This window comes from Pogoniulus pusillus, chromosome 32, assembly GCF_015220805.1.
Source record: "Pogoniulus pusillus isolate bPogPus1 chromosome 32, bPogPus1.pri, whole genome shotgun sequence".
Classification (NCBI taxonomy): Eukaryota; Metazoa; Chordata; class Aves; order Piciformes; family Lybiidae; genus Pogoniulus; species Pogoniulus pusillus.
This window is the reverse complement of record NC_087295.1, coordinates 11140757-11156460: the sequence shown is the minus strand read 5'-3', so window position 1 is coordinate 11156460 and position 15704 is coordinate 11140757. Positions and strand designations below refer to the sequence as shown.

At 45.3% G+C, this 15704-nt stretch overlaps 1 protein-coding gene across 8 annotated transcripts in view; it reads left to right on the top strand.

Moving 5' to 3' along the window:
* HECW1 (HECT, C2 and WW domain containing E3 ubiquitin protein ligase 1) overlaps positions 1-15704 on the top strand; it is a 317934-nt gene that overhangs the window by 213892 nt on the left and 88338 nt on the right. For 7 of the 8 annotated variants that reach the window (XM_064169530.1, XM_064169529.1, XM_064169533.1 and 4 more), the window contains 3 exons: positions 9897-10039; positions 11984-12084; positions 13310-14674. In XM_064169530.1, the coding sequence (XP_064025600.1) occupies positions 9897-10039; positions 11984-12084; positions 13310-14674 (1609 nt within the window). The remainder of the gene's footprint in view (positions 1-9896; positions 10040-11983; positions 12085-13309; positions 14675-15704) is intronic. The other variant, XM_064169536.1, reaches the window with a different exon arrangement.

Below are 15704 nucleotides of genomic sequence, written 5' to 3'. Positions count from 1 at the left end.
GCACTGAGGCATCAGCCATTTCATTAAATGCATCAGTCACTAGTTGTTTTCCCCAAACAATACTGTAGGCACTAAACTATTTCCAAAGGGTGATTCCTTCCTAAGGTTCTCTGTCACTTCATGTAAATAGAAGCCAGATGCTCTTTTTCTTTTTTTCTTTCTCCTATTTTTTTTTTCAGTGACATATCTAATTAGTTTTGGCTGCTAAGCTTGAAAAAATCTGGAATAGGGAAGTAAAGCTATAGAAATAGCTGCAAACTGGAATCTTTTTATGTCTTCTTGGTTACTCTGGAGCCAATTAAGAAACAGAAGAGTTGACTCAGTTTTTTTAGGACCTCAAGAGCAAGGTAAAGGCCAACAGACTGAGGGTCACAGAATTACAGAGGGGACCTCTGAAGACCATCTAGTACAGTCCTGCTGCCTGAGCAGGATCACTCAGGAACATGTCCAGAGATGGAGACTCTCTGGGCAGCCTGTGCCAGCACTCTGCCACCCTTAAAGTGAAAACTTTTTTTCCTTATGTTTACCTGGAATCTCCTGTGTTCCAGTTTGTGTCCACTGCCCCTTGTCCTGTCACTGGACGCCTCTGAAAAGAGTTTGAATCCATCCTCCTGACTCTTGCCTTTTAGATATTAATCATCATTGATGAGATCCACTTTCAGTCTCCTCTTGGCCAGGCTAAAGAGCCCCAGCTCTCAGCCTCATTTTGTGAGAGAGCTGCTCTAGTCCCCTCAGCATCTTTGAGACCATCTCTTGGAATCTTTCCAGTAGTTCCTTGTCATTCTTGAGCTGGGGAGCCCAGATTCTGCTAAGCCAGAGTGCTGAGTATTGCCATGTGTAATGATAACTACTTTGAAGGAGATCCACAGTAGCTACCGGTGGTGCCTACAGACCTCAGCAGAGTCAGGGGGGAGAGGTTGGCAGCTGCAGAGAGTGAAAATAACAAGTGGCTTCAGTCAGGCAACTTGGTGCAGAATCAAAGTTAATGATCCTGATTATTTTCTTATTTCTGGCTCTACTTTCACATAGGTCCCTTCTTCAGCAGTATCTGGACTGTTAAATGGCACTGGAAATGACATGCCACTGGACAGCGGGGGCATCCCCAGCTAGATGGGGTTGCTGAGAGCCCCATCAAGCCTGACCTTGAATGTGTCCAGGGATGGGTGCTCCACCACCTCCCAGGGCAACCTGCATCTGTTCCACCACCTTCTTAGTAAAGAACTCCTGCCTAATGTTCAATCTAAATTTACTCTTTGCCAGTTTTAATCCATTGGCCTTCTTCCTAGTGCTACAAGAGCTTAGAAACAGTCCCTTCCCAGCTTTCTTGCAGGACTCTTCAGGTACTGGAAGGCTGCTACAAGGTCTTCCCAGAGCCTTCTCTTCTCCAGGCTGAACAGCCCCGACTGTCTCAGTCTGTCTTCAGAGGAGAGATGCTCCAGCCCTCTGATCATTTTAGTGACCTTCCTCTGAACCTGCTCCATCAGGTCCATCTCGTTCTTGTGCTGAGGATATTTCTTCTGTAACTGTGGCAGTCCAAGCTACCTGCTGCTTCAGTTTTCATTCCTTTACAAGAGAGTGTGTAGGGAACCTCAAAGAATGGCCAGTGTGATGACTATAAAGGATGGCCACAGCCATCCAGCATTTTTAAAGAGTAGGAAGTGCCACCTGTTAAATGACCCATTGACTTTCACCTCTGATAATGCTACCTCTGGAGAAGCAGATTGCCTTGAAGTGTAAGCCCCATGCTAGGATGGAAACAACTCCCTGCAGCTTTGCTGATTGTTTCTTTGCCTCAGCCTTTGCAAATGCTGTTAAATTACAGCTGAGGCACAATAGAATGTTTTGGGTGGCTGCCTTATCACTTTGAGGAATAGCTGCGTTGCAATGATGAGTTAATTGAGGTGTAGAAGCAGAGGTGTTCAAGGCTCTGTTGCAGGAGCACTTAGCAAACAGTAGTTAATGTGTCAGAGCCGATAAACAGAGCTACAAGTGTTTTCACATGTGGAACTTGTACACTCTGCACCTCAGATAACCCACAGCCTTTCAAAAATGCTGTACTTGGGTAAATTCCCATGTAACCTGTCTCTTCAGATTACCCACACAAAATCAGAAGGAAACAATCGGGGCCTCGGTCGCCAAAGGGGAAGGTGGTCTGGGGAGAGAGGGCTTCTGCAGAGCCAGCTGTCATCAGGGACAGAAAGACTGTGTTTAGATACTGCCTGCAAGAACATTAAGATGACAGGAGTGCAGCTGACTTAAGTGCTGGTTTGTGGCTGCTTATGAGGCAGATTTACAGCTTGATCACTGATTCTGTGATCATGAATGCTGGACTGGTGCACGATGGAATCACAGAATCATAGAATCAAGCAGGTTGGAAGAGACCTCCAAGATCATCCAGTCCAACCTATACCCCAGCCCTATCCAGTCAACTAGACCATGGCACTAAGTGCCTCATCCAGTCTTTTCTTGAAGACCTGACCTCAAGGGACGGTGCCTCCACCACGCCCCCGAGCAGCCCATTCCAATGCCAATCACTCTCTCTGTGAAGAACTTCCTCCTAACATCCAGCCTATACTTTCCCTGGCACAAATTGAGACTGTGTCCCCTTGTTCTGGTGCTGGTTGCCTGGCAGAAGAGCCCAACCCCCACCTGGCTACAATGTCCCTTCAGGTAGTTGTAGACAGCAATGAGCTCTGCCCTGAGCCTCCTCTTCTGCAGGCTGCACACCCCCAGCTCCCTCAGCCTCTCCTCATAGAGTTTGTGCTCCAGGCCCCTCACCAGCTTTGTTGCCCTTCTCTGGACACCTTCCAGCACCTCAACATCTCTCTTGAATTGAGGGGCCCAGAACTGGAACACCCAGCAGCATTGGGACCGAAAGATGCTTTGTTAGGTTAGCCAGATCATGCAGTATAGGGTTTGTATCATGTCTGTGATTCTCTTGATGCTTTATGTTGGCACATTAAGACAGGCAATTCTGCTGGTCTCTTCTGCTCTGGTGAGTCCACACCTGGAGTACTATGTCCAGCTCTGGAGCCCTCAGCACAGGAAAGACGCTGACTTGTTGCAGCAGGTCCAGATGAGGCCACAAACATGATCAGAAGGCTGGAGCACTTCTCCTATGAAGGCAGACTGAGATGGGATTGCTCAGCCTGGAGAAGAGAATGCTCCAGAGAGACCTTATTGTGGCCTTTGAGTACTTAAAGTGGCGTAGAAGAAAGATGGGGACAGATATTTTAGCAAGGCCTGTTGTGATAGGACAAAGGTTGATGGTTTTAAACTAGAAGTTCTTCCCTGAGAGAGTCATTGGACACTGGAATGGGCTGCCCAGGGAGGTGGTGGAGTCGCCGTCCCTGGAGCTGTTCAAGGCAGGATTGGACGTGGCACTTGGTGCCATGGTGTAGCCTTGAGCTCTGTGGTAAAGGGTTGGACTTGATGATCTGTGAGGTCTCTTCCAACCCTGATGATACTGTGATAATTCCTTTCTTTTGGGAAAGAAGGGGGAAGAGGGAAGGGCACTCTAAAAATTGTTATTTGGTTCTATCAAATATATTTGAGCCGCTGGGAATTTAAATTAGAACAGAGACAAGAAGTTTAGAGGCCTTTACACCAAAGGGTAATTCCAGTGTATGTGCAGTGAAATCCAGATCCTGAATTCAGTGTGAGTTTGTCATTGGGACTGAGTAAAGCCTTGTGGCTGGTAGCTTCCTTGTATAATATTTGTACACACATGGGCAGGTAAAGTGTAAAACATTGTTTGGCTAGGTAGAAAAACTGTGATTACAGCTGCAGTTTTGGGAACAGTTGAAGTGTGGAAGCTGAAGGAAACTTCAGTTGTCTAGGTTGTTTGTTTTTTAATAGGTTATTCTTCAAGAGATGCATTTAAATTGCAAGCTCTCTGTCTAGAAGAGTAATAGTCTTGTGAATCTTACATATTAGTGCTCATGAGAGTCCTCAGATGTTTTCAGTCTGTGCTTTGCTGATAAATTCAGAGAAAAAGTGAGAGATGAAGAAAAGCCCTGACTCTTTAAGCAGTATTTGCACTTGATTTATCCAGAAGTTCTTTTAAATTTCAAATGCCTTAGGGCAGAAACTTGCCATTAATAAAGTAAAAGACATCTTGCAAAACTATCTAAGCCATCAGAGAGAATTTGTGATGAGCCTATTAACCAGTAACTCTGGATGTTGTGGAATACATTAAATAGAGGGGAGGAACTTTTTTTCTTCCTTGTTTCCACTACAGAGAGGTAGTGACTCTGAGGAAGAAATCTAGGAAGCCAGTTTGCTGCAGGCCCTGTCCACATGAATCAGGACTGAATCAGACTTTAGAGCAGCAACATGCTTATGTGCTGTAGAAAGAATGCCCCAACCTGTGCCGTGCCAGAATAAGGTACAGCATAAGATCTGACAATCTGTGGTCACTGCTGAGTTCCAGAACTCTAGGAGTACACATGGGCATGTCCCAGCTTCTGGCAGCAGTGGAGCTCTGGGCATTGCACTCCTGATTGCAGTATTTCATACTGCAACTGGGGAAACTGGAGTAAGATCAAGAAGCTGGAATTCCTCATGAGCTTATCTTCTTGTTCCTATGAGTAGTGCTGTATGGGATAGCATTAAAGTGTTTGAATGGCAATAGAATAATACAGATTGGAGGGTGGTGAGTGCATTGAAAGTGTAATTGTTTAACTGGAGTATTTGAACATAAATCCCCCACTCGTATTCATCTGAAAGACTAAATCTGTCTTCATCCATCAAACCCAATTTGAGAACCTCTTAAGAGTTACTTCTGCTTGTATTGTCCCTGTGGCATGATGGATATCACAAATAATTCTATTACTTAACCCTAGCTCAGGAGTTTTATTCTTCCTGTCACTGATGTATTAATTTATCTGCCTTTCACCAGTTGTTATATTGACTGCTTTCAAAGAACTTGTCTTGCACTTAACTTGTCTGATTGGTGCTAATGGACATAGTCTGTTCATTTCCTTGATAGTGTTATTGAGTGCTGATAACCATGATCTTACCCACGTTCAGAGATGCAAATAATGTTGGTAGAATAAAATATGGGAATCAATCATCATCTTCATTAGTTGGCTTTCTATGGAAAGGATTCTCAAGCTCTGGAATTTGTTGTGTTGCCTTATAAATGGGTACAGATGAGTTCTGCCTGTCAGCATTGGCCACTGCCTTTATTCTTTGCCATGTGTTAAGACCTGTATTAAACAGGTCTGTCCACAACAACCCCATGAATGCTCCAGCACTGGGACAGAGTGCCTGGAAAGCTGCCCTGCAGAGAAGCACCTGGGGGTGTTGATTGGCAGATGTCTGAACATGAGCCAGCATTGTGCATCCTGGCTTCTATCAGGAATAGTGTGACCAGCAGGTCTAAGGATGTGGTTATCCCCCTCTACTCAGCACTAGTGAGGCCACATCTCAAATACTTTGTTCATTTTGAGGCTCCTCACTGCAAGAAGGCTGTTGAGGTGCAGGAATGTGTCCAGAGGAAAGCAGCTAGCTGGTGAAAGACCTTGAACACAAACCTTAGGAGGAACAGCTGAGGGAACTGGGGTTGTTTATTCTGGGGAAAAAAGAAGCCTTAGAGACCAGCAGATTGTATGAAGTTGTTGAGCATTGATACAGAGTTTGCCTTAACAGCTGAGATTCAAGGAGTCTATTTTTTTATGGAATAAAAACCAAACCAGTGATGAACAAGGCCACAGAATGAGCAATGGAAATGTACAGCTTAAAGGTTGCTGTTTTAAATGGTGAAGGGAAATACACCCTTGCCAGTGCCAGCTGAAAAACATACAAGAACCTGGCTTTCAAGAGTGACTGTCAGAAAAAACAGAAGGATTTTTAAGTAATATATTTTGACTTATTTTACCAAAGTTTTTGTGCTTTTGTTTTTCTCTGCAGCCATGGCATTATACTTCTTAATGTGAAAGCTTTGTTTCTGAGCTAATTCTGCAATGGTTAAGGGTTGTGATAATAAGAAAAGTTCCAAATAGCAGAAGACTGGCAGTAAAAATTGTAATGGTGACATCAAAAAGTAGCAGCAAACTCGTTCTTGAAATGCAGCTCTAATCATACAATCATTAAGGCTGGAAGAGGCCTTTGGGGTCATCGAGTCTGGCCATAACCCAACTGCCATGAACTGTGTCCTGAGGCTCCACATCTACATGACTCTTGAACACCTCCAGGGATGGTGACTCCACCACCTCCCTGTGCAGCTCAAATGCCTGATCACTCTCCCAGGAAAGAATAATACCCAATCTAAATCTCCCCTGGCACAGCTTAAGCTGATTTCCTCTCATCCTATCAATAGTTACTTGAGAGAAGAGATCAACAGCAGCCTCACTATGACCTCCTTTCAGGTAGTTGTAGAGAGCAACAAGGTCTCCCCTCAGCCTTCTCTTCTCCCAGCCCCAGCTCCCACAGCCACTCCTCCTACAACATGCCTGCTAAACTCCTCGCCAGCCTCGTCGGTGTTCTCTGGACATGCTCCAGCATCTCAGTGTCTTTCCTGTACTGGATTTTGCCTGTCAGTGGTGTAGTTTGGGCATGTCTAAGAAGCCACAACATTCCTAGGCAGTGTCTTTTGTTAGTTTTTTTTTAACTTAGATATGAAGCTTGTGCTGTCATTAGCACAAACTGGCTGTTGGTGTGCAACAATTAGCAAACATTAGGCAAGGAAAGGATATCATTTATTCCAGCAGCAATGTATTACTACTGTGTAGTACTTCTCCAGGCTGAACACCCCCAGCTCCCTCAGCTGCTCCTTGTAGGGCTGTGCTCCAGCCCCCTTACCAGCCTTGTTGCCCTTCACTGGACACATTCAAGCACCTCAACATCTTTCTCAAATTGAGGGGCACAGCACTCAAGGTGTGGCCTAACCAGTGCTGAGTACAGGGGAAGAATGACCTCCCTGCTCCTGCTGACCACACCGTTCCTGATGCAGGCCAGGATGCCACTGGTCCTCTTGGCCACCTGGGCACACTGTTGGCTCATGTTCATGTTCTTGCAGAGACTTGTGAGCTACACTCCTGGCTAGTGAAACCCCACCAGCAGGACGCCTTTGAGGACACAATGCTCTGCCTCTGTATAATAGGTGGAAACTTTCCACTATCCTCTTAGAGCAATGCCACCAAAGATCCTCCCCTGTGTCCTGCTGCTAAGTGCAACAGGGATAGGAGTGTGGCATCTGCAGGTTGAGCTAGGTTTACTTTTTCCAGAGAGGACCTGTAAAAGACAAACTCAAAGCCTCCTGTATCTCCCCTTCTACTCTGCCCTGGTTGGGCTACGTCTTCAATATTGTATTCAGTTCTGCTGGCCAAAGTATTCCTGATAGTTCCAGGATGCCATTGGTCTTCTTGGCTACCTGGGCACACTGCTGGCTGATGTTCAACCGGATAGTTGTCCTCTTCTGCTTTCCTTGTAAAAGTGGCAGGTACTCAAGTTTTTTAGTAGTAATGGCAATGGAGCATGATTGTAGAAGGCAACTTTCAATACACATAGAGAAGTAATGAACTCCCCTTTGCTGGGTTTGTCTTCTTTGGTAATCTGCTGCAGAGATGTAGAAGAAAATGAGAAGAAAACAAGACTTTAGCTGTTATTTGAATTGTTTGATGATTTGGATTTTTGCAGTGCCTGATTAACAGCCTGTCCTGCTCATATTGCTTGTACTTGAAGCTGTTTGAACTAAGCATTTCTGAAAATTAGATCATGATCCAACAGAGCAAGCAATTTAGGGCTTAACTCCAGGCCTCTATAACCCAGAGCATGATTCTGTTGTGAAGATTGCTTTTGGCAGCAGGAAAGATAGAAACTTCTTTTATCCATCTCGGTATTCACTGCTGAAGTTGTCTCCTAGTTTGGTACTGACCTTTCAGTTAGGTGAACAGCAGTCTTGCAGTTGGACAGCACAGCAGAGATCTGCCTTTTTGTGAGTGATGATATTCTCTGCTTGGAGAAATGATTCAGTGACCTGTGTCACCAGCTCCAAGTCTGTCCTGCATTTAACAAGACTAGGAGCAAGCCAGGCCAAGTTATTTAATAGTTTTACTTTTTCCTATTGAGCCTAAACAGAGCTTTTCTGTCCCTGTGGGGACATCCTGACCTCTCCACATCCTAACATTCCCATCCTCGGAGGTTGTACACAGGGACTTACTCCCTCTACAGCCTAACATATAACCCTCTTTGTTTGCATACACACAGTCTCTAAAAGCTAGTTGAAATATTACTTAAAAATAAAAATAGACCTTCTTAAAAGCAGATCAAGTAAGGTAGTGCTCACATATTTCAAAGCTCTTGGTGACAGTGGTTTTAGATGGTGCCATTCCTGTCTTCCCCAGTATTGTTTGTTCCAGTAGCCTCTGCTGTGGCTTACAGTCTGATTTAGACCTTTGTGAGACTGTGCTGTGAATCAGATTAGGAGACTGAGCCACGTTAAAAAACAGGGATAGGGAAGATAGGGAAAGAGCTCCAGATGTATCTGAAAACTGTGGACATTTCTCTTTCACTTCACTAGATCCTCACTCCTCAATTGTTGAGGTGCACCTCCCAGCCAAAGCACCATAAATAGCCAGGGAAATACAAAGAGGGCTAATTTCACTTGGAGGGAAATGCTTGCTAAGAATATCTGCAGGCTGCCAGTTCAGTTGTACTTGCATGCAGCTATTTACAGTTTTTAGAACTTGTGTGTGGGGAAAAAAGATAAAGGGAAAAGCCTCCTAATCAGTGCAGTTACATTTAGATCAGTACTCATGGCTAAGGCAGAGTTTGTTCTTCCCCTGTACTTGATGCTGCTGAGGCTGCATCTTGAATGCTGGGTTCAGTTTTGGGCCTCTCACTACAGGAAGGATGTTGAGGTGCTGGAGCAGGTCCAGAGAAGGGCAATGAGCTGTGTAGAGCACAAGTCCTATAAGAAATAGCTGAGGGAACTGAAGTTGTTTAGCCTGGAGAAAAGGTGGTCCAAGAGAGACATTTGGCTCTCTATAGCTACCTGAAAGGAGATTGTAGTGAGGTGAGAATTGCTCCCATCTCCCAAGTAATAAGTGCTAGGACAAGAGGAAAGAGCCTCAGCTTGTGCCAGGAGAGCTTTAGGTGAGACACTGGGAAAAAATTCTCCACAGAAAGGATTGCCAAGCACCTGGAGTGTGTCTAGAAAATGGCAACAAAGGTGGTCAAGGGTTTGGAGACAGGTCTGATGAGCAGTGGCTGAGGAAATTGAGCTTGCTCAGTCTGGGGAAAATGAGGCTGAAGGGAGATCATATTGCCCTCTACAGCTCCCTGGAAGGATATTGTAGTGAGACAGCTGTTGGTTTCTTCCCCAAGTAACGATAGGATGAGAGGAAGTGGCCTCAAGTTGTACCAGGGAAAGTTTAAGTTGAAAGTTGGGAAAAAATGTCTTTGCTGCAAGAGTGGTCAGGCATTGGAACAAGCTACCCAGGGGGATGGTGGAGTCACTGTCCCTGGAGATGTGTACCCATGGCACTTCAGGACATGGTTTAGTGGGCATGGTGGTGTTGGGTTGACAGTTGGACTTGATGGTGTTAGAGGTCTTCTCTAACCTTAATGGTTCTGTGATTGAATTATTGTAGATGTATTGTCTGTGCTGATGACAAACGTTGGTTAGAGTTTGGATGCTACCATGAGTAAACTAAACTTGTGCATCTCCAAGCCTGATTCTATGGTGTTGCACAATCTCTGTAGGGTGCTTTCTCCTGCCTGCTTTGCAGCCAAGCTCTTGTTATTCTGCAGGCTTGTGCCTTGGAGTCCAAAGACTGTTTCTGTCCCGTGAAAAAGTCAGAGACTTAACACAGTCCAATTAGCCACCACCAACTGCATATTGTTGTGGTCCAGCCACCAGCTTCATATTCTTTGCTTTTCCATCCTTGCAGCAGTTCAGCTTTGTCTCCCTGCCCACGGATGTCTTGGAAATAGAAGTTAAAGACAAATTTGCCAAGAGCCGACCGATCATCAAACGCTTCCTGGGCAAGCTCTCGATGCCGGTTCAGCGCCTCTTGGAAAGGCATGCCATTGGGTGAGTGTCCAGCTCATCCTGCTTCCCCTTCCTGAATGAGCCTCCTGCTGTCTTGAAGTCCCTGGTGATACATCATTGTAGTGATATAATGATGTTGAGGGGGAGTTATTAAATTGAGAGTTGTGTGATGAATGGTGTTGATCTTGAGTAGAATTTATAAAGCTATGGGCCGGAGAAAGAATTCCTTCTGTAATCCTATCCCTTGCATTTTGAAACCTGAGAGCTGGCACATAGGGAAGAAGGCTATTTTGTGTATCATGGCTGCAAATCTGGAGAGAGCAATATTTTCAATGTGAATATTCTCTTAGTGTTGTCAGCAGGCTGTTTTCATGTTTCAGGGAATCACCTATGTGCTGAAGTCATGCCAGATCTGTTCCTCCTGCCTTTAATTTCTGGACAGTGGAAATGCTATTAAAAAGAAATACATATGGCATGTTGTATCTAAATCTTTCTGACCCTGCCCTGCTGTCAAGGAATAACTTAAGCTAACAAGTTCTTTGCATGAAAGTTCTGGGAAGCTGAATGATACCAAAGTCATGCAAAACAGTTTGTGGAAGATGGATAGGATTCAGGCAAAGCCAAAAAGTTGGCTCTAAACTGGTAAAGTTCAGGTCTTGAGGAGCAGGGGAAGAGAGAGTCATGTCCTGAGGAGTGGGTATGCAATGCCATTTCCAAGAAAGCATTTCTGAAAATTGAATCTCCATTCAGCAGAACAGCAGGAAACTGAGTTTGTTGGAATGGTTTCGAACAGCTGGTTCAGAAACTGGCTGTGATATTGACAGCTGAATCTACCAGAAGGGACTAAGCGACCTCCCTGTTTCTCAAGTAAAGAAGATAGAGTAGCTTTTTGGAAACCAGATGGAAAAGAGCAGCTTGGGGAAGGTGGAGCCCTATAACTGCTACCATTGGCTTCCCTCTGTATGAGAAGATTTCTCATCATCTTCTGATTATATCTTCCTATTTTACTTCTTTGTTGTAAACACTATCTATCTAAAGCTATACTTTGCCAAGAGCTGTGCCTCCAACCTGCACCTAGATCTACCTTAGTTGTCATACCACAGTGGCTTTGAAATCTAAGGCAAGCTCAGTGAGAAGTTCAGTAAGATCACACACAAGTCTTGAGGTCATCTCCTTTATCTGATGCATGTGAAAGTATCCTAGCAAGTATATTGGGCCCAACTTGAAGTGAACTGTGTCTCTTCAAAAGATGTGTCAATAAAAAATGCTTTGCAAACATTGATTCAACCTCATTTTGGGCAGCTGGGAAGTTAATCTCTTCTGTAGTCTCATTCTGTTCTGAGGGGTGGATGAAGTGTGGCAAAGGGAGGGACCTGCACAAGGACAGAATGGAGTCATTGATCAACCTTGTCAGGAAGGTGTTCTCCTGATATTTCAGCTTCATAGAGGTAAGAGGGGTGGAAAGAGATGAAGAACAGTCATTCAGCCAGTTTGAAAAGAGAAGGTGGTGAGTGGGGACTGCCTTGTACAGGATTTTGGAAGACAGGACAAGGAAGATGAGTTTTACACAGATGGTGAAGGGAAGGAAAAGGTTCTACAGAAGCATAGTTCACAGTTAGATCAGCAGGGAAGTCAAACCTTACTACAATAGCTGAAGTGGGAGTTGTTTGCTTCCCATGTTGATATTTTCATCCCCATACTGCAGAAGCTTCATTCCCACTGCTCTCTCTCTCTCTCTACATACGTGCTTGTGTATCCCAGAAGCCTGTCTGATTCACTGACTCAGCTCTTCCATTGTAATTGAAGACATTGTCCTCTCCTTCTATGCCATTAGTTCTCTCGTACGCAAGTCAACATACCCTCATGGATGGGTTAAATAGCCTTGGAAAACCATGGTGTACTTTTGTAGGCCACAGCACCTTTATCTATACACAGCAGACACTGGGCAGGTTATAGACTATTGTGACAATATTTGTTTTCTTTCAGGGACAGAGTTGTAAGCTACACTCTGGGTCGCAGGCTTCCTACAGATCATGTCAGTGGCCAGCTGCAGTTCCGATTTGAGATAACTTCTTCCATCCATCCAGGTAATTCTCACTCTTGACTCATCATTTATCTAGATGATTTTTTTTTTTCTTGCTTTGCATTCTTTCTCTTTAGAAATTTGAATTCATTCCTGGCTGCTCTGGGACTTTAGGTACAGTCATGAGCAAAGGAAAGTCCCCCATCACAGGATGCATCGTGAGTCACAAGTTCTTCCCCGTTTCCCCTTAGCTTAGAGCTACTGGTGTCTCTCATCCCTCTAGGCTTGACTGCTTCAAATACTCTGCCACATCACTGGGAGAGAAGAAGGTGGAAGATTCAAGTCTTACCTGCTTCTCTGTCACCTGTCCTGGAGAAAGCTGTTACTTGTAGGGTCATCTGCATTTGAGCACTCTAAAAACAAAGAGTGTAATAGCAGAGATTATTAGAAACTTGATCATTTTGATCATTTTAATGAAAAAAGGAAAACAAAGAAATCATTCAATGTCCACCTCCTTCCCTCCCTTTTGATTTGGTTTTGGTTTGCACACTTTTGTAGTTACTAGGAAGTCACTGTCATGGTGGTGCTAAGTTTGAACCTTGGCTTTTGTGTCAGTCTCAGTAGTGTTGCTCAAGGACTCTTTTGCAGTTCCTTCTCAGGTGCTCTTTGTTAAGCCAACAGCAGCTGCAGTAGTGGTTGGGAACTGTGAAGTGCCCTTTGCTGGAAAACGCTGACTTCTGTCTTTTGGCTGCTTGGATGCCATGAAAGGTCCCAGGTTGTCTGGCATCTGGGAGGAAGTGGTGCAGATGAGGATCACATCAGAGGATGTTTGGGGGAAAGTTTCTGCCTTTCAGGGGCATGAGAACACTTTTCTAATTTCTCTGTGAAGTCTTGTAAGGTTCAGCATAACAAGAAAAATGTCATTCAGACCTCAGGGAAGACTTCTTTGTCGTTTCCATGATACTGCCTCCAATGCCACTTTGGCTCAAAGAGGAGTTCCAAGAAGGTGTTACCTTCAGGTTATGTTGCAAGGGGACAGAGTGCTGTGTACAAATTACCAGTATGAGTAAGCCCTGTGGTTGTTAAACCCACTGCACAAAGGCTGCCTAGCAAAAAAATCAAGTCAGCATTTTGTGATAGTTGCTCAGTTGCCCACTCATTTCACACTGTAATTTAAGCTTTTAATTTCCTCTGATTGCTGTGACTGCCTGTGCCCCCACAGCCAAGAGCCTGGTGCAGTCAACACTCTGGTTAAAGGAGTAAGTGATTTCTTTTCCTGTCTTGTACAGATGATGAAGAGGTCTCCATTAGTGCAGATCCTGAGCCAGCTGACCTCCAGGAAAGCCCTGTGAACAACCCTACAGAGGAAAGCCTCGGTGAGCCTCCATGCATCAACACAGTGACCTCAGAAAGTACAGCTCCAGAACAGCTAAATGGATACGGTGTGAACAGTGTGGATAGCCCAGGGGCTGTCAAACCACCTGGGGAAGTCAACCAGAACAGCTTAAATGAAGAGCTAGCAGGAGATGGGGAGGTTGATGCGGTGCCAGTTCCTGAGCCCTTGGAATCCGTCCCGGGAGATGCGTTGCCGCCTTTGAGTGCCACGGACCTCACGGAGCAGCTGGCTTTGCTGGCTTGCACGTCTCCTCCTGAGACTGAAGTTAGGCAAAATAACAAAGCCAATTCCAGTACTCAGGGAGATGGTGAAGTCTTGACCAACATAGAAACATTAGATATTGATGAGGTGAGTGCAGATGTGCAGGCTGGCAAGGACCTAGAGAAGAGTCAGGAAGAAGAAGGGGCTTCAGCCCAGGAGGAGGAAGACAACAAGCTACAACTGAGGACCACAGCAAAGAGGAAAAACAGGCCATGCTCCCTGCCCGTGTCTGAACTGGAGACAGTCATAGCTTCTGCTTGTGGTGAGCCAGAGACCCCTCGCACACACTACATACGGATCCACAACCTGCTCCACAGTCTGCCCTCGGCGCAGATGAGCAGTGATGGGGAGGAAGAGCAAGATGGTGGCAACGGTGGGGAGAACGACGAGGAGTCTACGGTCAAGGAGGTGCTGGAGAAGGAGGTGATCAGTGAGAGCGAGACCGTGGCAGCAGAGCCTCCTCTCGAAAACGAGGCTGAAGAGAACTTCAGCCAGAGAACCGTGCCTCCTGGGGCCATGGATGAGCAACTCTCTGACTTACAGGATGGGCTGTTGGATGAGGAACACCCCAGGACAGGAAGCGAAAGCGAGTCCAGCTCCAGGCCCAATGGTGACGAGTGCGAGGCGTGCGACACCTCTTGCTACAGCCCCTCCTGCTACAGCACTTCCTGCTACAGTACCTCTTGCTACAGCACTTCTTGCTACAGCACCTCCTGTTATGACAGTAACAATCGCTTCTCCAGCCATACCCGCTTCTCCTCTGTCGACAGTGCAAAGATATCTGAGAGCACGGTCTTTTCCTCGCAGGATGATGAGGAGGAGGAGAACAGTGCTTTTGAGTCAGTGCCAGATTCAGTGCAGAGCCCTGAGCTGGACAGGGAGCAAGCGGATGGCTCCTCCCAGTGGCCAGATGAACTAGTAGCTCATGGTGGGAATCCACAAAGAGCCACAGAGAGTCTAGACACCCCAGTAGCAGGTCCGAGCAGCAGAAGAGAAGGTTAGATCCTGAGAATCGATGCGCTGAGCAGCCCTGATTATCTGGATGTCACAGATGGCATCAGATAATCGAGGTTTCAGATAGCTGAGGTTTTATTTTGTACAAATTTGGGGATTGTGAGCAGGACCAGATATCAGGGAGGGTTGGATAATTGAGTCCATCCTTAAAAATCCCATCAAACACAAGTGTTTCAGATGGGAATCTGCATTTATGGATTCTTGCAGATAGACGTGCATCATTCCAAAGTCAAGATTAGCTGCTGTAGACATGTGGCAGATCAGCATTATCACATCCACTCACTCATTCCTTATTGCCTGGGATTGTTCCATTTCACATACCTGATATGCTGCTGTGTCTCTGACAGTGAGAGGATCAACTTGTGCTTGTCAGGGGGCAGATATGCTGATTTACACCAGCTAAGGCTCTGGGCTGGTTTCTGTGTAGGATTGGTAGTGATGCACAATTCGCCAGGATGGCAGATATTTGCCTTCTAGAAATCAGGTTTCCTAGCCCCATTTGTTCCAATTCCCCCAGTATAAAAGATAAAAGCTACCTCAGATTTCACAAACCATAGGGCAACTCAACAGAGATTTGTTTTTTTCTTCTTAGTTACTTTTAAATTCAACTATATTGAAGGAAATCCTCATCTCCTTATCTTTTTCTAGGGGTGAAACATACTTAAGAAAGCACTTTTTGGCCTTTGTAATTTAGCTACTGTTTTTTTCCCACTTACCCCAAACCATTACATTCAATTCCTCCTTCTGGTAACTCATGTTGTATGGAGTTACATGAAGGGTGGGTTTGATGACTAATCTTTTCTTCAGCCACTTTGTCTTTTTCTCCAGCTGAGGAAGCAGAGGCCTCAGCAGCAGCTATGGAGTGTGTAGTAAGGGCAAGAGCTAGTCCTTGCACTCCCAAATTCTGAGTCACCTGTCTTCTACTGTAAGTGGCATCAAATTAAAATGGCACCAAAAGAATAACATATTTGGGGAGCTCTAAGAAATGCCAACTAAAGCATTCTTCTACCTTC